The sequence below is a fragment of the Dromaius novaehollandiae genome, chromosome 9 (assembly GCF_036370855.1).
Source record: "Dromaius novaehollandiae isolate bDroNov1 chromosome 9, bDroNov1.hap1, whole genome shotgun sequence".
Taxonomy (NCBI): Eukaryota; Metazoa; Chordata; class Aves; order Casuariiformes; family Dromaiidae; genus Dromaius; species Dromaius novaehollandiae.
This window is the reverse complement of record NC_088106.1, coordinates 1,085,947-1,113,009: the sequence shown is the minus strand read 5'-3', so window position 1 is coordinate 1,113,009 and position 27,063 is coordinate 1,085,947. Positions and strand designations below refer to the sequence as shown.

The following is a 27,063-nucleotide window of genomic DNA, read 5'->3' as shown; positions in this document are numbered from 1 at the left end:
TACTTCAGATAAAAAGATTTGCTAATCTTATTTTTAGTTCATGAATTTGACAACATAGTGTAAAAACCATTACCACCTTTTCTCTGCATGTTCAGTCCTTTGTTTTTAAGGGTTACAAATAATGGATCATATAAAGGGAAGAGGAAAAACAATTAAAAAAAGGAAAATACAGTCAGTAAAAATTGTGCAAGGGTTACCATAGCAGCTGCAGTATTTGAAACTTCATTTATCCTTAGCAGTGAATTATTTTTGATCTTGGTGACATGGCTTCATTATTTTTTAAATTCTGCCCTTGTAACAGAAGAACAGAAGTACTTTTATTATTAAATGCTCTTTATTTTTGTCTGCATCCTATTACTGCATAAAGGTCATGTCTTTTTTAAATATAGTAAAGCTATCAAATGGGTAAACCTCATCCCCTTTCCCTCCTCACCCCAAAAAAGAGAGACATAAACCAACATGCTTCTTCTGTTTTTTAAGCAATATGCTTTCAGAACATAAGCACGTTTCTGGTTTAAATAGCAGCAGAACCAACTGATGTGATATTCATTACTTGTTTACAATTTTGCATGTGCACAAATCTTTACGAAAGGTTTTAGAAAGGCAAGTGTGCAGCAAATCTGTAAACTTTTGCATCCTCAGTCATTTGCTGAAACATTTTATTGTGTTCAAGTTAATACACATTATATTTTGCATGAATTTTGTGTTAAAGCCCCACTGGATTTACATGAAGCTTTAGAGACCCAGTTCTAGATCTTCCAGCTCTTGAAGGAGAGCAGTTTCTTTCTGAATCTTCTCCAGCTAGAAAAATAAAAACATGAGATATCACAGATCTAGCTTATTATATGGGAAATCAAAAGAGCAATATTTATGAAGGTAAAGTCATATGCAACTTCATATGCAGCAGAAAGAGATTATACCGTAAATCACAAGAAACTGTGTCAGATGACGAAATAGGCAAGCACGGCCATGCTCTGTCTGCGTAGCCCCGCTGGCACCTCCCTTTCTGTTAAAGGTGGCATGCAACCAGGACAGCAGTAGACAGGAAAGGCTACCACACGCAACACGTTTGTCGTCCAGGTATTTCTGTTGTAACAGGTTCTTCGCTATGCATGGTCCTAACGGGTATGTTGCTTTGGGGCGAGCACATAGTCCAGCACCAGAGACCAGGAAAACCGAGAGCCGTACCGTTGCGGTCTGCCCATGTCTCTTGTTAATAACACGCTGTAAAGAGGACTAAGAGGTACAACCAGTGTCCCCTCTCCACATCACGCAGTAGCGTCCCTTTCCCCAGAGTGCTGCTCTGTCCTGTCTGTATTCTCATGCACGACACCCAACTCAGACACCTCGCTGGATGCTCAGAGCCTACTCCAGGGCAGGCTGCCCCTTTGACAGCAGTACCCGAAACAGACTACGGTATCAACACATAACTGCTCTGAGTAGTTTAATGTAGATCTCGCATTATTATCTGATACATAACAGTGGCAAAACAGTTTGTAAGAAGAGTCTCTGAGCTGTACAGATCCCAGCTGAGCGTGCCTGTAGTTTAGCTGGCACAGGTATCTTGTCAAGTCGTAGAAGAATATGTACATTAGTTCTCTTACTGCCCCAAGCCTAACTGGGAATGTCAAGCTCCGACTCGTTTATATAGTGCACTGTCATTGCCTTGTCCAATATCGTCTGTACAGACTGCTTCCCAATGAATGGGAGGAAACGTATGCCCAACATTCTGCTTCTCAGTATAAGCAGAGTATAAACAGCCCTGCCACAAACAGAGCAGTAAGTCTCCTTAGCCTCTCCCTACAGAACAAGACTTTTTTCTTTTTCTTCTGAAGATTCAGAATTTCTCTTCACAAATGTTCCCTGTGGACCCAACTCCTTTGCTAAAGGCTTAAAAGACCAGAAATCAGGTAACACAAGCTCAAGGGAACACTTTGTGATTGTTCTGGTCAAGGTTATCTATAAGGTCTAGATATGACTTGACCTTTGTTGATATCGACAGATATTAGTTCTCAGATAATTTCATTTATTGAAAAATGAGCTAAAAATAAACTTTTCCCAAAACACGTCTCCCCTAACCACTGCTATATCATATCCATTAATTACAGAAAAAGGCTGTTTACAGACTAAAGCTCAAAAAAAAATTGCTTAAGCAAAGTAACTCCTTAAGTAAATGGTGGGAAATAGTAAGGGTGAGAGAAAACGGACCACTTGCTGACACTACTTAAATATTCTTAACTATGCCAGATACTTGTATCTGGTAACTATGCAGGCAGTCTCCCAAACTTACTTTGAGTACCACCGCTGGCAGGTTATCACCTTTGGCAGCAATACTGGAAGATGCAGTAGCAGTTCTGCGCAGCTTCTCAAACTTCAGTCTGAAAATACCCCAAACCTCATGACGCTTGTGTTTTTCATTCTCCTGACTTCTCTGTCCTAATCTCACATTTCCTTTCTCCCCCATTTTCCTGCCACACAGTCTAACTTTTCCAAACTAAAACCTAATCCTTGCCATACAAACCTGGGACATAAGGCACCATTTCTATCGCTATTAGAGAACTTCTGAACTAGCCAGTGAAGCTATGAAGTATACCAACACTGTGCGACAGGTACTCTATCCATCCCAGAGAGGAAATGGTGAGAAGGAACTGGAAAGGTAACTGCTGTGTATCATTCTTTGCCTATAGCATTTAGTCCAAAGACAGCATAGATGCGTTCTTGAGCCAAAGAGTACTGCAGGCTAGAAGTGGTGATCACACATGCAAGAAAGGCATAGGGGTGTTACAGCAAGCAACACAGAGGTGCTCACAACAGTAAAGCCACTGTACATTGGCGTTATTTGGTGAATATTAGCGTCTGATTCTACATAACCGACAGGAATTGTGGCAACGGCACAAATGGCCACATGACGAATAAATGACCCATTTGATGACTACACTGGACAGAAATAGAGGTAAAGATACCAACTAAACAAACATCTTATATGCTCTCTGTGCATTCTGTTAACTACTTGCTGATAGGAACCCTGCCTCTCTAGAGACAAGTTTGAGGTAACTTCTACTTACCTGATTTTGAAATGGAAAGGATACAAAGATGTCATGATCTTACAGGATTTTAAGCAGAAGTATTACTGAAAGCACTATGGATCGAGTACAGTGGAAAAAATCTAACTTGAATAAACTGCGTACATCTTAACAGTACCTGGTTTTTCTCTAGCTGTTTGCCAGCGGCTGCTTGTTCTTTCAGCTGCTCAATTGCCTTTAGTTTCTATGAAAAACAAAAACATGGGTGAACCAAGAACAGAAAACAGTCTATAGAAACCCCTGCACTTGCAATTGCCTGATTTACCAGGAGTCAGTTCTCAACAGGGAAGACACATTTCATTTGAGCATCTAATCCAGAATTTTCCCACCAATAAAAGACAGGCCTTTCAAGAACAAGAACCTAGAGAACAGAAGCACTTAGTCTCTGGAACAAACAGCATGCATTATCTGACTGAAGGGCTGGATCCAGAATGAGAAATTAACTCCTCCACTATCACTATGTGCCTTCTCCATACATTTTCCTCAAAAAGTTTGGAACATTAATCAAAACACAGGAATATAAAAAGCAGAACGAGGCCAAGAGAAAAAGCCCTGATATATTATGCAGAAATGGGAAAGATTTCCTAGCCTGGACCAAACAACTTCCATCCTGAAATTATTTAAATCAAAGAATTCCCAAGCTCAGCAATAAACTCTGCACTCATGCCATTTAAAAGTTAGGAAGAAACTCAGACCACATAGCATGGTTCACCTTCTCAGATTCAAAATCTATCTTACGTTGCTCAAAAACTCTCAGGAGAAATATAACCTTAAGATTAAGGGAAGAAGAGAATTAGTTCTGCTTAGAACCAAAGCAGGTTCCCAGATCATCCGCAGGTGGGGAAAGCGCAGCCTGAACAAGAAGCCCACATAGTTGCTTTCTAAGCATAAACACCGTTAAGCTACACCCCTCATTTGGCAACAGTATTCATAAGTGAGAAGAGAGTGGACTGTTTTTCCATATAGGTTTCAGTGTCTTCTACGCTGTCTAGATGCTACACTGGTAAGGGTTTGAGGAGTCCTGGTAAGTGATGACTCCTACTATTTTACAAGACAGAAAAGCAGAGGAAGATGTTTTTAAAATTTGGGAAATCTGCTACCTATGTTAATGCTATGTCACTGAACTCAACTCACTTTACAGTCAGACTAGATCTCAAAGACTATCTATCAGAGAAATCAGCTGTTCATTAGAAAAATCCCCTCACCTTTTTTAAATTCTTTATCTTTTTGTCTACTTCAGGATCTCCTGATGTCACGACAGGCGCAGCATTGCGTGGTGCATTCTGCGATGCTGAGGACTGCGTAGATTCCTGGTTTGTATCAGCCTTGGCCTCCTGTAAACAGATTTAACAAGTGCTTTACCTACAGAAAATACTTCAAATTACAAAGGGATTGATACAAATCTCTATAATCATTGGAAGCAATCCATTATTATTTGTTTTGTGATTATTTTATCACTAGTTTGCTGGTGTTCTCCAAAATTTGTAAGTGACTTTCCATGATGCATTGTGTTACCTGTTACACAGTTTCCATGAAAAGGCCTTACCTATAAAACTTGCATGCTGTTTTTGTTTAATTTTTTCTTCCCAGAGACACCAAACATACTTAGCATAGGCAAAAGTCAGTAAGGATGACAAGACAAACACACATTCACTAATATTTTTAAAAGTAAACTGGTGGTTCATTGTCTCCAAAGTGAAAGAAAGGGCTCGAACAAGTACAAGAAAATCAAAAATCCAATCTCACATTTAAAAAGTTAGTACTTCAGAAGTTTGCAAGAATTGGAAGGCTAACACCAAAAGCTATTTTTTAATCTACCTAGCCAAAGAATAGGAAACAAAGAGGTGAAGCAAAAAAAAAAAAAAAGAAAGAAAAGAAAAAAGAAAGAAAAAAGAAAAAAAAGAGAGAGAGAGAGAGAGAAAAAGAAAAAAGACCACAGGCTCTTTTTGGTCTGCCCTGATAACACACCTCAGCCCTGGCCTGCTGGTGGGACACATCAAAGCAGTCAGTCAGTGCTCACCTCTCACCTGAGACTGGAAAGACCTGTGCAGACTGTCAGAAGGTGAAAAGGCAAAAGTTTGTAATTTTAACATGAACATAAAAACCGAGCTCTCTTGATCTCAGTTTTCTCAGTCTATCTCATTTCAGCTAACAAATTTACAGCAACTAGCCACAGCTGTCATTTATTATCAGAATACTGCAGATACAAGAAAATTACTTAAAGTAGTACCACCCTCCCCAAAACTTAGCACATGCAAAATGGATAGATGACGTTCAGTGCAACTAACGGTCCCTGCTCTGAGACTGATCATCACATTTGTGAAAATTAATTTAACCTTATCCTTGAAAGAACTACTTTTGCAATACCTGTTTAGCAGCCTTCTTCGCTTCGTGTTTCCTTTGATTTTTCAGAGCTGTTTTAGAGAGTGGCTTTTCACTGCTTCCTGACTGTGGTTTCATATTTTGAGGTGGCTCATCCTCATGCTGTAGAATATGCAAAATTAACATTTTTGAAACCTTTACTCCATGTTGGTAAACATGATGTTACGAAAAAATTAACACTGAATCCCAAAACCCACTTAAGGCAACACCATATGTAAAGAAGAATCAGGAAGGAAGAGGAAGAAACAAACAAAAGTGTGTGCCCTTTCTCCTTCCTTTCGGTATCAGAAGACAGTGTGAAATGTGTTTCAAACCCTTTCATCTCAAGATTTTTCTTTTTGGGACTGTCCAGTATCTCTTCAGAACTTCATAGATGACCACCAAAATAGCAGAATCATCATGTTTTATGTCTCAAAGAAACAAAATTCAGACAGGAATAAAACAGCCCACAATGACCAAAGCTTAGCATTTTGCTTTCATCAACAGCTTTTTAACTCAAACTCCCAGTGAAAAGAAAGGAACAGTTGGTTGTTGGGCTTGCTTTTTTTTTTTTCTTTTCTTTTCTTCTAAGGGGGGGGTGTTGTTGTTTTGTCATCCCCAACCCTCCCTCCCCCCTTTTTTGGACAGAACAATCCTGCCCCGCAGTTAAGAGCTAACACACGTGACAGGTTGGGAGCAGAGACCAGACTTTGTATTACTGAGCTTTCTAAAGAAAATAAATAGAATAATAAATAAAATATGCATTCTCCCATATATCGCCCCCCCCAAAAAAAAAGAGTAAAGAAAGTACTTATCTCCCAAACATGCTCTATTCTATTCTTATACTTGGTTTAGCAGACTGACATACTTATACACAAATAGTTTTAAAAATACATATCCTACCTACCAGTTTTAATTCCCTGCCCATAAAAGTGAACATAATTCTTTTATTTAATGCATCTTTTCTCTACTACCTCTGCTTATCGATCACTGGTGAAATCAGACATTAGTATGATTAATGGATTCTTCACAAGTGAAGTAGAAATTTTTTCTTTAAAAATATAAGGTTCAAAGTTCTCTATGGTTTAAATTTAAACATCAAGGCTACAATTACCAAATGTAATTAGCTGCTTCACTCAACCTACTTTGAAAACCGACAGAAAATAAAACTAATTAAACAAGTAGGTCACTATGTGAAACCTACCTAGACTGCAGCTGACTAGCTAACAATCAAATCTGTCTCTAGCAAGTAAACTAACCTAATATGAGGGGGGACAAAAGCTTTCGGGTGGAGAATCAACCACCTATCTAACTGGGTTTGGACTCTGGTAAGTCGGGTCACCCAGACCTGAAGCTCATATTTTAACCAGAGTACTCGATCTTAACTGTACACCAAATTTGCAGATCATTGTTGTAGTGCTCATTGCAGACAGCAGTTTTAAAGTCTGCAAACAGCTTTGTGGAAGAATAATGTTTTGACCAAAGAAGTTTCAGTTTTCCAGCATAAGTTCTTGCAAACAGGGAGGAGAGTGTCAGTCAGTGAAAGATTATCAAAAAACCCACAATATCCTTCCAGTCTGATCACTCTTCTAATGACCCTCATTAAAAATACACATATATTTGAGGCCAAACTTCAAAGACAGGCATAGCAATGAAACAGAAGAAATTACCACACACATGAAGCAGTCTACTTACAAGCTTGGAACTCGTTACAGGCTTGTTTCTCAGGGCTGGAGGTCTGTACGCTTGAGCAGGTTTTGGCTCAGGACTTGGCAATTCACTTGGGACTGCCTGGTATTTTACTGCTTTCACAGGAAATACTCCATCCAAAAATGGTTGCCAGGAAACCTGCCATATTTCTTCATTTGATGGTACTTCATAGTTGTGTAAAACAGAGCCAGTGTAATGCCATATCTTGTAACCATTACCGACTCGTAGCCTGGGAGCACATGTAGCTGTTACAATATGTTCCCCATCAGGACACCAAGCAAAATACGTGGAATCCGACGCTACTGGTTTGGAAATAAGTTTGTAGTTTTTAACGTCCCACACTTCCATCTGTCCTCTGAGATTTCCAAATCCTGCTAGTACCAGAATGTGTCCAGGGGGGCTGTAGTAGGCGGCATTGCGAGGGCCAGTTCCAAAATCAAACACAGGGTCACATTTCAGATTAAAAACTGTTGCTTTGGCAGGCATAAAACCATACACAGCACAAAACTCGACAGAATTGGGATTCCAAACAACATCATAAATAGGACCGTTTTTTGCTAAAGGAAAAGGAAAATATGCAGCTATTGTTATGAAATTTTCATCTGCAATGAAAAGATACCATTAACAATTCTTATCTTTATGCTTTGCTAAAATCCAATAATCCAATTATTGACAGTGAGAATTAATTCTGCTGACAATAGTGGCAGAAACAAAAAACATTTTATATTCTGATAATTTTAGGTACGGTTTGCAACAATAACTGCAGTCATTCCAAATTACCTCTGTAGGGTCAGCATCAGCACTTTAACAGTAAGCATATTTTTTTCATGTAAAAAAATTCCTTTAGCTTTTTTCCTCGTTATTCAAGTTTGATATCTCAGGACCTTCTCAAACTGTCCCACTGGAAACCTGCAAAAACAGGAGTTTTATACCAGCTGGATACTAGTTCCTTTTTTCTTTTTCTTTTTTTTTAACCCTAAGAACTATTACACAGCTTAGCTTTGCATAGCTAAGAAATATTGATCTAAGTTATCTTTGGACCATGCTCATGTGCAGTATTTTATGAGACAGATTTTTAAGTGGAAAAGCACGCAAAAAATGTTTTTATGCACACTGATTTAAAATTTGATACTGCTGGAAACTACTCGGGGGTTAGAACATTAAGACCTACTGAAGAAAGATGGATACATGACCGAAATTCACGTAAGATGTACAAGGGTGAATAAAAAGCATAGCTCATTACAACATTCCTAATCCGGACACCTTTACTGGTACCTCTTGTAAGTGCCAAGTGCATTAATTCTTAAATCCAAATGTTGACCCAAAATATCAAAACAGCTTGAACTGTTCATTCCTGTTGCTATTTTTAGTCTCATTATCTTTGGAAACTGGGCTATGTAATCCTGCTGTCTGTGCATTTGCCCCTTTAGAACTTTTTAGATGACGTTAATCAAATGTGACTGCAGAGACATAGGTCTGAAATACAATTCTGTTTCTGCAAGTTCCATGACAGCAGGCAGCTGGATAGATGAGAGCGGCCTTATACGGGCTTCAATAGCTAAAGCAAAAGCTGCAGCATGAGCACGTATTAGCTAAATATCAAAACAAAACAAAAAAGACCCTCTACAAATGCCAGCGTGAAAAAAATCTTCAAAATTGGATCTCAAAAGCAACCAGAAGATACAAATCAAAAGGAAACCAAACTTCATTTACTCCAAGTGCTCACTACTTGATTTTGTTGGAAAAAACAATTTTACAAGCAAGACAGACATATTTGGGTTTTTCGTTGAAAAGGAATAGCTAGATGAAATTTAATAATAAAGCTGCCTGTTAAATAAAAGATGTATTTGAAATGAATAACTTCAAATGATGAAGGAGGCTTTAATAAGCACATAGTTAAACAAAAACTAATTTTCTGAATACAGCGAACTGCTCCCAGAGAGATTCTAAATATCAAGTTATAATCCTGATCATTTTTTCCCAGTCAAGGTAGCAGCCAAGGGAAATTGGGACATAGCGCTTGCCACCACAAGTTTTGCTATAGAAGGAAAATCGGAAGTGTCATCCTGATCAGTACTGGTATTAAAGAGCTGCAATCTCTAAGTCACTTGAGCATAAAATAGTTTACACCACTCCGTCCCCACAGCGTTTTGAAATCTTCACAACAAACTTGCCTCCCTATAGTCCCCAAACAAAACATGTGTTTAATAAACAACAGCAATTTAAGATAATGGAAAAATACTACCATGGAGGAAATCTTAATCAATGGACTTCAAATTCAAACAAAACACTGAATTTGAATGTCCACTTGTTCTTCCCCAACACGTCATTTTCATGTCACAGAACTCTTTTCCATTTTCCACTACAAAATGCAGGCCTTTCATTTTTCAATATACTTTTAAAAAAAGAAAAAATACTCACTCTGCCCCCCGATCCTTGAGTAACTATCAATCCCATGTCTAAAAGCACACGTAAGATTATTTTGTTTGGCAACGTTTCCTGCCCATTTTGGATTCTTAAACGTTAAACTGGTTCCACTATGCAGGCCATTCCTTAATAATCAAAATTCCTTTCCTGTCCACACAAACACCCACCTAAACCAATTATTTGTGTATTTTAATTAAAAGCATGTGCTCTCTGCCACTGACATTACAAAGGTGAGGATACCAAATATAGCAATATAAATTAACCATTAAAAAAAAATCTTCCAAACTAAAAAAAATTCTGGTGAAGGATTATTTTTTTGTTTTGGTTTAAAAATCAGAGTACTTCATTGCATCAACCAAAAAGCATACACCAAACAAAAGTTGATGAAACAGCAATTCCTACTGTCAAGTGCTTTAATACAATGAAAATGCCTGACAGGTACTTACGTAGTTGCACAACTGCACTTTCTCCATTTGTTGCAATGTAGTGCAGAGTTTGCTCTCCATAGTATGAAGCTCCTGATTTATCAACTTCTGTACTAGCTATTACTAGCACAGCAGTGGCTAACAGAAGAGACATACAGTTAGTTTGATACAATTATTGCAAATCATAGAAACTATTTCACAAACTACCATGGACAAAGAGAAAACTAGTTTGACTGTGAATTCTGCAGTTAAAGTTGCTTGAGTAACAGTGCTGTTTATCATTCTCTTCTCAAATGAAGTTTTCCTAAATGTTAACCCAAACAGAATTAGTATCATCCATTTTTGGATGAAAGGTGTAAGCTAAGCCTATTCATTCACTGTTCAATTATAAGGAAGTGAACACACTTTTCAGGCATAAAAAGATGTTTTATTATGTTCAACAGTAGCAAGAGTGCCTTAGGCTTTTCATCTGACCACGGCAGAAATCAAGGATCTTGACTGGTCCTCAAATAAAATGTTTCGTCAGCAGCTTTTGCATGTACACCTGTTTTATGCAAACATGTAGAAACCACATGCGGGCACAAAGGTATGTAATACCTTCCCTGTAGTCTAAACAATGTGGGTTGAAGTAAAACAGTTTTTCAACACTATTCTGAAACAACTATCATTGTTCACAAACAGCAAAGCATACAGAGGATTGTGCAAGTCATCCCATTTGTTATATGTCTATATACATATAATTTTACAGGAAAGTAAGAATGTTTTATGCTCTGATAGTCTTAAACATCTTAAACATGCTATCATCACAAAACTCAATTCAAATTTGCAGATCAGTTGCAAAATTTGCAGATGTGTAGAATATTCTGAATTACTATACACAAAATCAACCAAGTCAATATGGGAAAGTTATGAGCACTTCAGAATGTTCAGAACTGTAACCTTAGCATTGCATCGGCACTAATGGCTATCTTTACTATTTATTTATGCATGCAAATGATATGCAAAACCCACATGGTAAACAAAGTGATTAAATCCAAAATTTGCAGAATATAAGGAATTAAATATACAGCTGTTATACCTTTTTTGTTCCATAGCATTGTCACCTTGTCAGCTTTAAAGAAACTTTTATTGGCCAATGCAGACTGAGGACCACCAAAGTTGGGATACTGATAGAGTCTTACAAATGACGGTGCACCTTTGCTGCCCGGAACATACACAGCAACCTAAAATAAAGCCATGAGATTATATAGAAGATTGTACTCTCGGTAGCACGGGGTCTATGCACTACTCGTACATTGTACTAAAATTACCATAGATTTTGAAGGAAACCAAGAATCAAATTGTGAACAAACATCAGAAATACCTTAGTTGGCTGTGCTCCTGGAGATAACACGAAATCGCTAACCTTTTGCAAATGCAGTTTATTTGCAATAGTACCTGCAAAGAAAATCACAGTTGTGATGATGTTAATGACACAACGTCAACCCAGATTATTTAACTGTACCTTTTTATGGGCCTATATTGTGGATAATAAAGAACAGTATTACACAAAAGAGCTCTTTTACTAGTCAAACAACCTTTACTTTCACATTTCATCACACTAACTTTCTGACTAGATCACTTTTTATTTACAAAAGCACCTTGGAAATCATTTGAACGAAGCCTAGCTTTGAAATCCAGTGCAAGTAATAGCATTAGGAAGTTCAAACAGCAAGGAAACTTCTGGACCCTGTGTGAACACAGCTCACGTTTTAAGGAAGTGACAATGTTATTCATCTTATTTATGCTGACTTCAGAAGAATCAGCAGCAGTCACGTCCAGATAACATGTACCATTACATAAAACCAAGGGACTCTCCTCCTTGCAACCTTACTGGATGGTTCTTCCTAATAGGAGGCTTTCATAAAGGCCTGTTCTGCATTAAGCATTGCTCCTTTACACAAACAAATTAGGGAAAAATGCATCTTGGACGCTCTTAAAAAGCGAACAAACAACAACACATAACCATATTCCCTCAGCGAAGAATGGGCTTAGCAGCAGACCTCACATTAAAACACATATTCTGGACGTTTCTAGGATATTGTCAGAGAGGAACCGGAAGGGGACATGAGTGCCTATAAACACCAGAAAAGCAATCAAATAGTATTTCAGCACAAGAAAAATTGACAACTGCTCCTCTACTTGAGAGCAATGAAATAGAATCCAGCATCCATCAGAATGGCGGACACATAAATTACTGCTACGACAAGTAGTCTCCTATAAGGGGTTTGGGTGAGATTAATACCCAGCATTACTTGTAAATCCCAAGAAGGAAGTTCAGCAGCTGCAGTTAAACACAGATTTTCAAGCTGAACTGCAAAATTCATTTCATGGACCATCTCACTGCTAATGCTAGGAACATTTACATGGCTCAAATAACAATGCATCATAAATGTACAGCATTAGGAGAACTGCATTCTTAATCTCATCTCTAAAGACACCAAGGGTCAGAACTGAGGAGGGAAAAAGAAAAAAAATAATTAAAGCAATTGCAAGTTCAGCATATGAAATGCCATATCGGTAAGAAAGTACTTTCTGGTGTATAATGATTGACAGGCACTGTGATTGTTTTCTTCTAATGGGAAAGAATGGTGAACATCTTCATACAAGAATTTAATGCTGTATAAGCCGTTTGGAAAAAAAAAAAAAAGAAAGACAGAAAGAAAGAAAAAAAGGCAACTGTGCCACCTTTCCGTAACCCTTTTTATCCTGGAAGGCCTAAAACTCATCTTCATTAATGTCAGTGGGACTAACTCTAACTCTCCTGAAATAGCATCTCTCATAGGCTGTACTTTTAGCTCCCAGAATAATTCTTGTGTCAGTTTTATATTTAAAATAACAGTTTCCTCCAGAAGCTTTACTTTATTCCTCTCAATTTCTTTGTTCTAATCTATTTCTTTCCACATTTTTTCTTTCCCTTTTGTCACTCTCCCTCTACCAACCTGAATATTCCACCACTAGTAGTAAAACTTCCTTGAGAAAATGCTCTAGCTTCACAACTTCATTTTTGCCATCAATATAAATTTTCTAATAAGCCATTATTAGCCATATTAGAAAAGCTCATTTATAGTCATAATACACACAATTCACAGAAGTAATCAAGTACTCTGCTAACAATTCCCAGATTTCATTAAACCTAAACCAATAGAGAATCAGGCCTCCTTGTCTAAAAATCAAATCTATTTTATCACAGACAAGTCACATACAAAAAAAAAAAAGAGGAAAAAAAAGGAAAACTGGAAAAAAGCAAAGGACAACTCCTATCTGGGATGCAGTGAAACCATCTTATTGAAATACTTGCGTACTAAAGTTGTTGTCTTCAAAGAAGTGCACTTCGTTGTTTACATTCCTGGCACAAATGCTTTCATCATCTGCCCAGCAAGGACACCTACATTTAAGGAAAAAAAACAGAACTGAAGAAACAGTGAATAATGGCCATCTTTAGCAGTCTATTTTTTTCTCTCTCTTTTTTTTTTTAATAAGGCAAAAGAAAATGAACCATGCTATATGTTTTATATGTTTCAAATGCACAAATTGCATTTGCCTGGTTTAAAAAAAAAATAAAAAAGCATACAACTAGACTTACAGTTGTTGTTTTCCCAGTTTACTTTATGTTGCAGAATGACGGTGAATTTATACTAAGAAATGAACAATTATAACCATATACAAAAATACTTACAAGCATGGATACTTGCTCTCAGCTTGTAGCAGGCAATACTTTGAAAATCAACACCATACTAGAAACCACATTTACCTAGACCAATTAGCATCTGGAAATGTTATTTACCAGTTCTGCATCTTTTTCTGGATGAAAGACTTCAAACATTTTCCAGTTTTCACATCATAAAGTTGCAGGTTGGGCACCCCTGCTGTGCCATCTTTAGCAGCTGCAACAAAAACACATATTTACAGTGGTGGTTTCTGGGCATTAAATCTGCTTTATCAACATGACATCACATCTCACGCTTCTACAAGCAACCAAACATACATAAACTTCTGTCAAGAAGAACCTCCCCGCCCCCAAAGGGCTAAACCCAAACCTGTGAACTGCCTTAGCTATTAACTTAAGTCTGTCTATGCTCTTTCAGCCTGCAAAAACAACCAACATTTGGAAGTTCGGGGTTTCTGCTCCCAGTACTGTAGAAGGGAACAAGACCAGGACCACCAATGCTAGGACAACTTTTTAAACGCACATTTTCTAATTAAAATCAGAACTTTTGAAAAGCTACCCTCTTGGCAAAAAATGGAAAGTATAGTCTCCTCTCCTACATTTTGTTCTCACAGGAATGTATTGCACATTTTGTCCCTCACATCACATTCACAGCTGTATCTACAACCTATGTAAAATGGCTCTCTGCTGGTTTTAAACTCTCTGAACCCTTTTACTTACTCTGAATACTACAACTATTGGCCTGCCTGTTTCCACCAACGATTCAAACAGCCCTAACAGTTTTCTGACAGTCCATGGTTGGCATCCATTCTAGCGCTTGTACTGCCTCGTCCTGCCCTACAACCTGCACCAGACACTGCCCAGCCATTTTAGGTTATAGCCTACCCCTCCTACCACAGGAAGCCTTGGCACCACCCACCACAGACACACAGCTTGGAAAAGACTGAGACTAGTGAGTCAGGAACATAATTCCATACAGAGTCAGAGAAGAGAGTAACGCCCTCCGGACAACCGGGAACACTCCGTGTCAGCTACGCCCAGTGCAGGACACGATTACTCTGAGACAGCTCACAATTTTCTTTGTCTATACATAAATTGCCTGAACAGCATATTAGTCAAACACACTCTGCACTAAGATCAGTTAACAATATTTAGAAACATATTATTTACTTAACAGAGTAATAACTGCACGTGCATTCTGATTTGCTGTTTGTAAGAATGGTCGACACCAAGTGCTTTCAGAAGAGGGCATCTCTCCCTCCTCTGCTAGGTACTTGATTACCATGCAAAATCTGTACATTTTCTATGCTGCTCTTTTAGCCAATGAACACGCTAGGATGTCAAATCAGGTAATGGAAAGTCTGCAAACCGAATTAAAACATGCAACTACCTATGTATTTTTACAGCTGGTAAAATACTTACTTGTATAGGCTTGCCACGTTGCCAGAACATTATTCTTTGGCGAGAATTCAAGGCAAACGGCCTTTGGAAGATCAAAAGAACGCAGTAACTCAGCATTGGTGACATTAACAATATTTACTCTGGAACCAAAAGAGGTCATTTCAATAAAACACACTTAGACTGGTTAATTAATAGCCAAGGTAACTTTTCACAGATTTGACTTCTAGATCTGTTCCAAATTTGGCCAGTATAACAAAATTAGAAGAGGTTTGTTTCCCATCCTGCTTTTACTAAATATTTGTAAGAACATTTTAAAACCAGATGCCCAAGCGTAACAGAAACTGAGCAAGTGAAAATCCTGCTTAAAACATTGTTTATTTTGGTCTGCACATTTGGATTCTGAATCAGAGACAAGATATTCTCACCCATTCTCCCACAGTGTTAAAGTTGAGCAAGGGCAACAGAAAAATCTTCCAGCTGAATTAAAACATACATTTATGCCACACATTTTTACAGATCTTCTGTCTATAAGGATTCTACATTAAAGGTTTGGATTGTGGGGGGGTGAAGGAGGAGACACAGACAATAAAAATCAAAGGTCAAAAAGCTGAACTAGCAAGGTCAAAGAGTAGCTCTGAACACTGTATGTTAAAGATGTGCAACATACAAAATCAAAAGAATAAAAAAGGTAAAGTCAGGATGTGTTCAAACCACGGTTATTCTCAGAAACTAGGGTAGGAGCCTGTTCTTCACGACGTCATAAACTACTCCTCACCTCAAAAATGAAGGAAGATGGCCAGTCCTCCAAACAAAGAGGCATCACAGGACTGGAAAGATTTGTCATCTGGAATATTCTCAGTTAAAATACTGAGCCTGAGCTTGGGTACTTGGATATACAATGTGGTTATTTGAAAAATATTTTCCCCACAGACATTTTCTAGAAATGGACCTTTCCGAATGACAAAAATGAAGTTTATAATGAAAAATGAAGAGTCTGTACATTTGGAAGAACCAGAAATCTCATTGAGGGGAACAAATGAAAGCTACAGCTAAGTTACCAACTTTAACAGAAATGGTTAAATAACATTGTTGAACACTCTTGCAGATTCTTTTTTTTTTAACCAGGGAGTTAGTAAGAACAACACTGATATCACACTGACATTTCAGAAAAAACCTAATCACCTCTTTACAGTAGCTACCCCATGATGCCCTCACACATAAAGGATGATCTCTGGTGCACTCTATCATGCATCTAGTCTATAAAACAGAAACCTTGTGATGTTTGTACGTGAGGTGCATAGAAACTTCATTTTCTATGAAGTTTACTAATAGTTCAGGTTTGGTACGGTGGATGTCAAACTATTTTAAAATAACTTTGTAATATGTTGAAAAAAAATCCACTTACACAGCTAGATAGCAGTCCTACACCTACTGACTCAGAATATTTGAAAAAAAATAAATATACTACCATAGAGGGAAAAGGCATGAAAAAGCCAAGAGTCTACTTCAGAAGCAGCAATGCAATTATCTGTTGTGCTACTTGGATTAATCCCAGAAAGCCCGGTACTATTATACTAGGAAACATGAACAAAAACCCTTATAGAGCATATCCAGATTCCACAGCAATGGGTGCATTATAAATATGGGAAGAACAGTAAATATTTCATCTGATATTCAGAAAATAAAGCCACTACTGCAAACAGTGCAAAACCAAAATGCCTTTAAAGTATATGCAAACATTTTCATTAATTCCCTTATGCACACAAGGGTAAATGTGGTAAAACTGACCCAGATTGCTTAATTCAAGTTAAATGATTAATATGATAAAATGCACTAACTTATCTCCATTGCACCAGGCAAAGAGGAAACCATCTCTGCTAAAAGCAACAGCTTTGCAATTTTTTCCAGAGTCCCTAAAGAAATAAGAAATGCACATTAATATTCAAATGTACTGCATAAGTTAAAGTACTTTCAACAAAAGTAAAAAGCCAGTTTTCCAGCTGCACACTTGAATAATTCTTTGTAACAGCATCAGTGCAATATACCCTGCAATTGTTCAGTCATTATTGCTTTTAAGTATAAAAAGGCAATCAGAAGTCAGGCAAGCATACAGCCTTCAAAATCATGAATTTTCTAAACTATTGACAGGAAGAAAAAATCCACTTGTACTTCTAAATTTTTGAATTCCAGAGTCTACATTTACTATTTAAAAAATGCTTTTTTTTGTGCAAAAGATCTAAAATGTTCAGAACAACAGTACCTTTGAAATGTTGTACTCTCCGTGAAACTGGGGGGCCCATTCACCATATAAAGCCCTTCGGATCCTCTCACTGGAAAGGAAGTAAATAAACCAGTATTCATTTCAGATTCAGAGAAACGTCCAAAGCAAAGGCTTACACTAACTTACCAACCCTGAGACCTGTACCCACTTTTCCCCCAGTCTGCATTTTAGAGTAAAGGTTGTAAAAAGGAAGAAGGTTGTAAAGGAAATTCAAAATATAATACGTGCCTGGATAACCTGGCTTCACACAGCGTAACTGCAGGATTAAAAATAATACAGAGGCAGCGAAGAGGCAGAGCCGACACTGAGCTTACTAGCCCTAGAACCAGAAACGCTGACATATAACGCACAGAGAACTGGCACACCAGTTTGCTACGCTCCTCCACAGAAGAAACATCGCTGAAGGCCAGCTACACGTTTCTGGAACTGCAGACTAGGCTGCAAAACAAGCAACGGGGGCCAGCCCTGCCCTTCCCCGCCCTCGCAGCAGCGTGAGCCGTTCCAGTTCTGAACCGGCACTGGCACATGCAGCTGCAGGGGGGAACAGCTCAGCAAGCCGACGCAGCCTCTCCTGCAGGGTCAGTTGTCAACGAACTGGTTTGTCCCTCTACCAGGATGTAGAGGGAGTGCAAAGAAGGGAACAGAAACGCACTACTGAGGACAGCAGGGGAGAAGAGGATGGAGCAAATCCAGACGCATCACAGACAGCACGGCTGGGGCTGAAGGCACCTCTGGAGAGTCTCTAGTCCAAGCCCTGCTCCAGCAGGGTCACCTGGAGCAGGCTGCCCAGGACCATGTCCAGGCGGGTCGGGAATATCTCCGAGGATGGAGACTCCACAACCTCTCTGGGCAGCCTGTGCCAGCGTTCAACAATCCTCAGTTAAAAAAAAAAAAAAAGATTTTTCTTATGTTTAAACAGAATTTCCTATATTTCAATTTAGGCCCATTGCCTGTTGTCCTATCACTGGATACCACTGAGAAGAGTCTGATTTCATCCCACAGGATGACTTCAAGCTGCAGAAGAACTGCACCCGCACAGGGAAGGTGGGGTGGAATAATGTCTGCTCCTGAAACAGCTGATGATCCTCGACTCTCAATCCTTTTGCAGGAGGCACTCTTAGGAAACCTAACTTGCAGGAGTTCAGAATTCTCTGTTACTGCAAAAGCTGAACAAAAGTCCTACAAACTGGAATTGCAAAGACTGTCTAAATTACCCTAAAGAGAGGATTAGTTGCCTAAACACATGAAGGGCATTTGCAGAAGAAAGGTTATGTCAGACTTATTTTCTGCTGACATGAGATGGGATGTGCCCTGCTTTTATTAATAATCAACTTTGAAAACAGAAAGCATGAAAGAAATACTGATATAAAATGTGTTCCAATTTTCATTTTTCAGAGACATTGCCACATTTATGGCACAAGGAAACAATCAAAAATAAAGACAGATTCAGTGTAAAATCATGTGCATGGAATTGCTGCAGAGTGAATAAAACATTTTTTTTCAGATGGTCCTACTACAGGCACATTAGAATTCAAAGTTAAATCATAAAATAGACAAGTGTTACACACGCATTAGTTACGTTTTATGCATTTTCTTGGAATATCAGAGATGCCTACATATACCCTAGTTTTTCATGGAATTATGAAATTGCTAAGATCTAACACCATTATGGGGAGAAGAAGGGTGTACTGTGTGAAAACAATGCATCATTCAAAGTGCTTGAGATTCTTAAGAAGGAAATACAGTCTTTCCATGACATTTGTCAATCTGACCAACTGCACGTGGATATACACTGTGCAGATCAGTAAAAACACCAACATAAATATTCTTACAGAGGTTTGTGCACAAGAGCCAGGATTTATTTCCTTTTTATTGTAGAATATAAAGATAGATCTTATCTAAGCTTTTAACACTCCAATTAGATATTCTTTTGGTGGTACACTTAAAGTATTTTTGCAATTTTTTGGAGTACAATAGGTCGGCACAGGTTTCTCAGATATAAAAAAAGGACTCCAATACCATGCTTCAAAGAAATCACGTTGTTGTACCTCCAATGTAAATAGTTATTTGTTTTAGAAATGCCCTAATCACTCTCAGTATGGAATGGAACAATAAAATAAAATGACGTTTGGTGTATTCACATAAACAAGTATTAACAGAAAAAACAAGCTCTGTGCTGTTTCTTGCAAGTATCTAAACTAACATATATTAAATGTTTCTGACAAAAACCCCTAACCTTTCAGGCACGCACATGTCAAATCCTGTGAGTTTCAAGAAAAGTTCTTCATGCAGATATTTTACAGGCAAAGTCTATTCTGATGTTTTCCTGTTACATCAAGAGAGTGATGATTTTCCTCCTGCCATTTTAAAAGATAATTTCTTAAGATGTCAAACAGCAGGTACTGGTTAGATATAAATTGCACATGAAAGTTTGAAAGGTGCTTTACATCTGATCAAAACACTGAAAAATATCCAGAGAACTGAGAAAAAGGGGATAATAGTTATGTTTTAAAAGGTAAGGCTAATAACCTACGTAAAATATAGTTTTTTGGTCTATGGATCAAAGCTGAGTTGAAATTTTTTTATTCAGGATGATGACTCAAGAAAAGACGACTCGTACTAGCTCAAGCCCAGCTGCAGAAGTCGCAGTGAGAGCACTTCGAGGCAGCATCAGGGCCCGTGCTACCAGGAGGTCCGACGGGACAGCGTTCCCACTCGGCCTTACGAGCTGTTAGCTTAACTACACAACCAAATCCCCCCACAGATGCAGCGATGTCTTCCAGCAATGCCTGGAACACAATAAATTTCTGAAACTGAATGTCTTTATATTGCCCTGCAGAGCTGCTGTTTAAATTGCCGAATCTCCTTACTTCACCTCCCATGCAGCACTTCAGAAGTTGACAAGATGAAAAGGTTTTAAGAAATAGTTTATTAATTTGAAAAAAAACAGTAGTTCATTAAATTTAAAATCTCCAAATGCTTTATAGCCCTGTAAGTCACTGAAGGTACACCGTACCCCAATGTACCTCAATAGAGGTATATTGCAACAGCGCTTAATTCACTAGTTTAGCACTCATGACTCGGTATCTGTTCTCCAGGTCTCAGGGGGACTCCCATGAAAAGTTAAGATCTCAACTTAAAGAAGATTACAGACAGCAGCAAGCAGCCCAAAAGCAGCCCGAACAACTGTACACTCCCAGTATACCCAGTAAGGACGTATGTGGTCAGGCCTAAAGCTTAGAAGCGCAAAGGGCAAAGAGACATCCCTCATCCCCCTGCTGCGGACAACTTAGAGAGGGAGCAAACACCGAGGGAGGACTGGTCGCTCCCCCACACGCGGCAGCAGCACCTCAGACGCCACCAGCCCCCGCCAGCGCCTACGCAGCCCGCGGGGACCGGACGGGGCGGCCCCGAGCTGGCGACCGCGGAGCTGCCGCCGCCTCCCTCGGCGCCCCGGGGCCGGATCCGGCCCCTCGCGCCCGGGCCGCGCTGCAGGGCTCACGGCGAGACTCCGCACGAATTAAAAATATATATGCGGTGCTCGCTGCGCCCCCGGGGCCGCGCTGGAGGAGCGCGGGGGGAGACCCCGGGGGCGGGAGGAGGACGGGCACGAGGAGGACGCGGAGGGACACGGAAGAACACACCGCAGGGCGACGGGGACGGGCCCCAGCCACGGCGTGGAGGCGGCGGCGCCCGGGCGCGAGGGCCGCAGGGGGGCGGGGCAGAGGGGCGGCGCGGCCCGGCGGCGCGGAGCCCCCGACCCACCTGCCAGCAGCGGAGCGGGCGGCGCCATCTTGTCCCGGAAGCGCGGCGGCGTTGTGCTTCCGGGGCGGCGGGGCGCGCGGCCGCCCCACAGACGTACACGTCGCCCTGCGCGCGCGGGCCGCCGGCCGGGCCGCCACGTGACGCGGGGCGTGGCGCCGCCCCTCCCCCCGTGCGCCGCTGCCCCGGAAGCGCCGCGGGCGGGCGCGCGGGTTGGCTGCGGGTGGGCGCGACCCGCCCCCGCGCGGCGACGCGCTTCCGGCGGCGGCGCGCAGTGTCTACGCTGGCAGCGGCGCGGGCGGAGCGCGGCGCCCCGCTCCCGGCCCCGGCCCTGCTCCCGGCCCCGGCGGCACCATGGTGGCGAAGCAGCGCATCCGCATGGCCAACGAGAAGCACAGCAAGAACATCACGCAGCGCGGCAACGTCGCCAAGACCTCGGTGCGCGGGCGCGGGCGGCGGGGCGGTTGGGCCGGGCGGCGGGGCGGTTGGGCCGGGCGGCGGGGCCGGGCCGGGCCGGGCTGACGCGGTGCTGTGCCCGCAGAGGACGGCCCCGGAGGAGAAGGCGTCGGTCGGGCCCTGGCTGCTGGCGCTGTTCATCTTCGTGGTGTGCGGATCAGGTGAGCGGGCGCCGCGCGGGCGGGCGGGCGGCGCGGGGCCCGGGGGGCGGCTGGCGGCGCGGCCCCGCTTCTGCCCCTGGCGAGCCGCGGCCCCGCTGCCCGCCCGGCGAGCGCACCCCCCTGTGTCTGCTCTCTTGCAGCCATTTTCCAGATCATTCAGAGCATCCGGATGGGCATGTGAAGGAGCTCGTCGCGCAGCGAGACGTCTGCGTCCTCCTGAGCGTTGCAATGAACTCTTCTTTCTTCTCCCCCGTGGTCGATACCCTGATCAATCTTAATCCATTATAACGGTTGCTCGAGAACAATGTTCCGCATTGGCCATGTGTCATTCCAGGTCCCTTCACGAGTCATTCCGAGTTTTCTAGTCCATGCCACAGTGCCTTGAACAGCACCACATGTATAAAGCAATAAAATTCTATTGTTGATCTACAATCGTGGACCTACTTATTCAGTAAAGCAAACGTTCATGTTTTATGTAGATATGTTAAACTGTATGCAATGTAGATACTTAGGAATAATTGACATCTGTTGTAAACACCAGTCTTAAGATCTGTTTAAGCCTCTGTATAGCTGGATATGGTTTTATTTAAAGTTGGAAGCTAGGATTTTTATAGTAGCTGGAGTACAAATTTAAAGCATGCTCATAATGAAGCAGTCGGGCTGTGCAGCTTTCTGTTGCTTATCTGAGTAGATCATCATCTCTGTATATGTAGCCTAGTCTTACTGCAGCATGTGGCCATGCGTTGGCACTCGAATGCTTATCATGACTGAAAACTTTATCCTATACCTCTTGCAAAGCTGTCCTAATAAATACAAAGTGCTTGTTTGTATAGCTTTAGTGGGTGTTACTTAATTAGACACCAGCATGACCAAGCAACAGCTGTTTCTGACATAACCTGATGCTAAAGTTTCACAAACTGTTCAGCAGCTAGGGCAAGAGCTGCCACTGACATGCCGAACGTCTCCTGGCAGCAGGCTGTCACTGTGCTGTAAATACTTCTTGAGCAACTTTCAAACAAGTCATAGTTTTCAATTTTAAATATTGTATGGGGATGTTTCCTGCAGATTCCCTGCCCCTCCTACCAACTCTTCTGCTCCTGTGTGCAACATCTGCAGTTTATGGTATGTCTTGCAATATATAGCCTAATCCTACTTAAGGTTAATCCTGCTTTCGGCTCTCTTTCATCTAGCGATGGATCCAGTACTTAGCTACTTCCCTGATGGATGATCACAGTTCCTTCTTAGTAATTCTGAAAACAGCCCTCCTTACACCTATATAAGGACATAACTTAAAAATCAAAATGGAAAATGCTGCTATCAATCCTATTTTATCGCTGATGGCCTAGGCTTTGCGATGGTCCCTTGCTGTCTGTTGCAGTAACTAGAGGCAGTCTTGAATTGGTCTGCTGTTGTATGCAGTTGCTAAAGGAAAATTTCTTTTTTCAGGTTTCTTGGTGGAAGATGACAAATTTCAAATCTGGTTACATTAGAAATATTAGAAGAAAAATCTCTAGAGAGATTAATTAAATGTCTGTAAACTGTGAAGGAGCAGATCTTTTGCTGGTACTAGTCCTCTTCCCATTTGAATTCATTGGAACTGGCATAAGCCAGCACAGCCAAGAGTGTGCCCCAAAATCTAGCCGTGAAGCTTAACATGCATTCCTTATTCTTGGAAATTCATATTTTGTAAGTGGTGGGGGAGGTGAAGTATGTATAATCGCTTATTTTAAATAAAGTTCTTTTCAAATGCGAGTCGTGCTACTTTTGAAGTTGGTGGAAACGGTGCTTTACTGGGTTTTAAAACTGGGCCACTTCAAAGTGAGTACCGCTTCGTTAGCTTCTTCCCTCTTCATTAGCGGAGCCTCTTCGCAGTAGGCGCCTGCCCAGCTGTCGCGGGGTCTGCGCCCGCGCCGCGGTGCCTGGTCACGCGCTCCCGAGCAGTGGCACTGCTGCCCCCAAGGAGGGACGTTGGGTGGATGGTGGCTGATGCGCGTTGCTGCTCTCCGTTTCCTCGGGAAGCGGCAGCGGCCCCGGGGGGTCTGGCTGGTTCTTACCCCTGCGAGGAGCTTTTACGCTCACAGCACAGTGGAAACAGCACTTTGCACAGCTTCAGAGGGGGTTTTGGTGGCCTAGCAGTTCTCAGCATTTTACAGTGCAGTTGGGTTAAAGAAGAATCTTCTAGAAAACTTGGGTTACTTTAGTGTAAATACGGGCTATGCTGACGTTTTTTTGATGCTTTGCCTATTTAGTAGCTGAGGCATGCTTTTCCCCCATTAACATCTCCGGATACGGCAGAACGGCAGCATGTTGCTCGTCACGTGTAAACAGAGATGTGCAGCGACCCTGCGCTTTGTTGTAGTTACAGCGTGAACAACAATCCGTGTCTGACAGATGCATTTCCAAGCCTGATGATGACATTTATCAAATAATTACATTCTGGCATATTGTCCCACTTTAAAAATGCTATTAGATTTAAACCGGAGGATTCTAGGAGTGTTCTGCATTAAAAAATGATGGAAAAGTAGTTGCAGCCAAGAGCAGAATCAATCTACGCAAGGGATGAGTGCTCTCCATAGCTAACAGCGTGTCTTACAACAAACTGAAAACACTGCATAAAATGAGGAAGAGTGAGGTCATTTTGCAGGTAACATGTTACTAAGCATCAGGAAAGTACAGTTAGAAGAGGAATAAATCAAATCCTGTAAGAAATGTGCTAGGAACCTCTGCTTTGTCTATACCCAGCAATCGTCTCAGACCGGGAGAAACCCCCAAGGAGACTCCGCTCACAAGGATATTTCCATAGTTCCTATAACAAGGGCTTCTGCTCCATGAGCCAGGAGAATATCACCTTTCATTGAGAGAACAGAAGGCAACACCAGGGCTCAGCAATCTCTTGGTTTGAGAGGAGCAGGATATCTCTAGGAACTGCACTGCGCAGTGCTAGCGCTGAGGAGGCAGGTGCAGGTGGGCAGCTGCAGACACCCCAGGTGAGGCGCAGCCCACTTCCAGGGAAATTACTTGCTTCAAGCAGGTGGAACCGCTGGTGATTTCCTTCAACCAGTGGATGACAAAGCTCCCACAACAGCTGATACTGCGCAATTCGGAAAGAAAGCGTATAACCACCCGCTCTGTTCCTCTGGCCTCTTGTAAGTAGCAGCTGAGGTTTACTGACTACTGCAGTAGCTCTAGAAGCAAGACTTACTCATGGAGGAGGAGGAGGAGGCTCAGTCAGGGAACATCTGCACAAACTGGACGTACACGAGTCCATGGGCCTGATGGGATGCACTCATGAAGCAGGTTCCTGAGGACTGGAAGAAAGCAAACGTCACGCCTAGCTGCAAGAAAGGCAAGGAGGAGGATCTGAGGCACCATCTGGCCAGCCTTACCCCAATCCCCAAAACTGACCAAACGAGTTGCCCAGAGGGGCTGTGGCGTCTCCATCTTTGCAGATAATTAAAATCCGACCGGACACGGCCCTGAGCAACCTGCTCCAGGTGACCCTGCGTGAGCAGATGGTCTCCAGAGGTGCCTTCCAACCCCAGCCGTGCTGCGAGTCTCCAACTCTGTACAAATGCCATGAAGTGTCAGGCTTGTTTCTTTTTAAAAACCTCAAATAGTGATACCTGGCTTTACTTCTGCTCATGAGAAGGAAATGAGTCTCATTTGCAACAGCTGATAAAGGATCTTTTTTCTTTTTTTTTCTTTTTTTTTTTGTATAATGTTCGCTAGTTACTGTTATCATCTAGGTCTCTATTCATTAGCCTAGTAAAACAATATCCTAGTAAAGCACAATCTGCAGATGCCGTCAGTATCTTTAATAGGGCTGAACTTACTGTTCCTTTAAGGCGATGTAATTAACCAGCTGCAGCTCTCTTTTATTGCAGCCGCTTGTCTTTTCTCGCCTGTGAAGCAGTCTCAGAGCTGGCTGTGGGACTACGCGTCAGTAAAATGTGTTGGGATCGGCATATGCTTTGCTTCATAAGGCAAGTGGTCCCTCCTCTCCTGCCAAGGATTTTCTAGCTTACCATTGCCACGGGATTTGGAGCGTGGTGACAGTCGGCTCATCGCAGTGACTGCAGCAGTGTCACCGGTGGGTTTTGCATTCGCTCTTCAGCATCACATTGCCTCCGGCTCAGGGCACGCAGAAAAGGGCCTCGTGCCTTGCCGATTTGAGGTGTTTTCTGCACTTTTTTTCCTTCCCGGCCACCTGCAACAGCAAACCAGCGCAGGCGCCCCAAGCCCTCGTGGGGGCCAGGCATCCCAGAAGGCTTTTTTTTCTTTTCTCCCCTCATATAAGATGCAAGTACTGACAAAGCAGCAAACTACATTAAATGTTAATTCTACTGTTTTTCACAGTGTTGCTTTTCCGTTTGACCTCTTACTAAACAGCGCTGCCTTCCCCCTTTCCACAGCGAGTCTGATGGTTTCTCGCCTTCAGCCCAAAGGCAACACCGAGACTGCCGGGATGCTGCAGGGGGGCAACGGGCCGGGGACCTACCGGGGCGGTACTGCTGCAACGCGCCTCAGAGAGGGACGAGAGGACTCGTGGGCATATTGACATGGATACAGGCTGCACGAAAAGAGAAAAGCGACTGTGCATCACAAAATCAGCGTATCACATGGGGTGAGCTGAAATAAACCCCCTTACACATTGATGAGAAGGGAAAAAAATAAAATAAAAAAGGAAAAATAGCTGTACTAGATACTGGAACTCGGAACTGCCACATCTCACTTCTCAGTGATTCAAGTGACTTGCTTTTTAGTGACATCTTAATAAAAATGCAATGAAACTTGCTCAAACTAAAATTCAAGGGGCTGATTTGCTAGATCGTTGCTCCACTGAAATCTTACCTTAGACCACAAAATGTTTTGAATCTGTTATTGAACAGCAACTCTCTTTAAGGGAACCAGACAGGCTCTCTGCTAGTCAGATAAACGGTCCATCTACCCCAACATCCTGCCTCCAGCAGCCCCAACGGGAGATGCCATCGGCAGCGCTGAGCCAAGCCGCCTGGCCCAGTTCCCTCCCCTCCTGCTCCTCGCGGCCCCCCCAGAAGTGGGGCGTCGGGGCGGCCCCGCTCGCCGGCCGGGAGGCCAAGCATTTGTCTAACCTCAGTTTGAGCACACCATCTGCCTCAGCAATATCCTGCGCCAGCCAGTCCCAAAGTTCACTTGAGGCTGCGTTAAATGCTTTTTTATTTTAAGTCGGTATCCTCCCGCTTCTGCGGCGTGCTCCTGCTCCCTGGCCCGGGAGACCTGGCGAGCAGCAGCTCTGCGTTCAGCCTGG

At 41.9% G+C, this 27,063-nt stretch overlaps 1 protein-coding gene across 3 annotated transcripts; it reads right to left on the bottom strand.

Moving 5' to 3' along the window:
* Positions 1-642: 642 nt before the first annotated feature.
* On the bottom strand, positions 643-21,297 carry EIF2A (eukaryotic translation initiation factor 2A). 3 transcript variants are annotated; one of them, XR_010390379.1, is made up of 16 exons: positions 21,163-21,297; positions 17,377-17,446; positions 16,955-17,029; positions 15,138-15,256; positions 13,833-13,932; positions 13,351-13,433; positions 11,370-11,443; positions 11,085-11,229; positions 10,028-10,144; positions 7,140-7,711; positions 5,451-5,567; positions 4,289-4,417; positions 3,202-3,267; positions 2,291-2,378; positions 921-1,224; positions 643-801 (listed from the first exon to the last, which is right to left on the bottom strand). XR_010390379.1 is itself a non-coding variant. In XM_064516450.1 (14 exons), exons 1-14 carry the CDS (start codon positions 21,188-21,190, stop codon positions 736-738), a joined length of 1,761 nt encoding a protein of 586 aa, XP_064372520.1. In that variant the 5' UTR covers positions 21,191-21,297; the 3' UTR covers positions 643-735. The 3 variants fall into 3 exon arrangements, 1 of the variants encoding a protein (XP_064372520.1); XR_010390378.1 differs by having other exon boundaries at positions 921-2,378; XM_064516450.1 differs by lacking the exons at positions 921-1,224; positions 2,291-2,378.
* Positions 21,298-27,063: the final 5,766 nt, after the last annotated feature.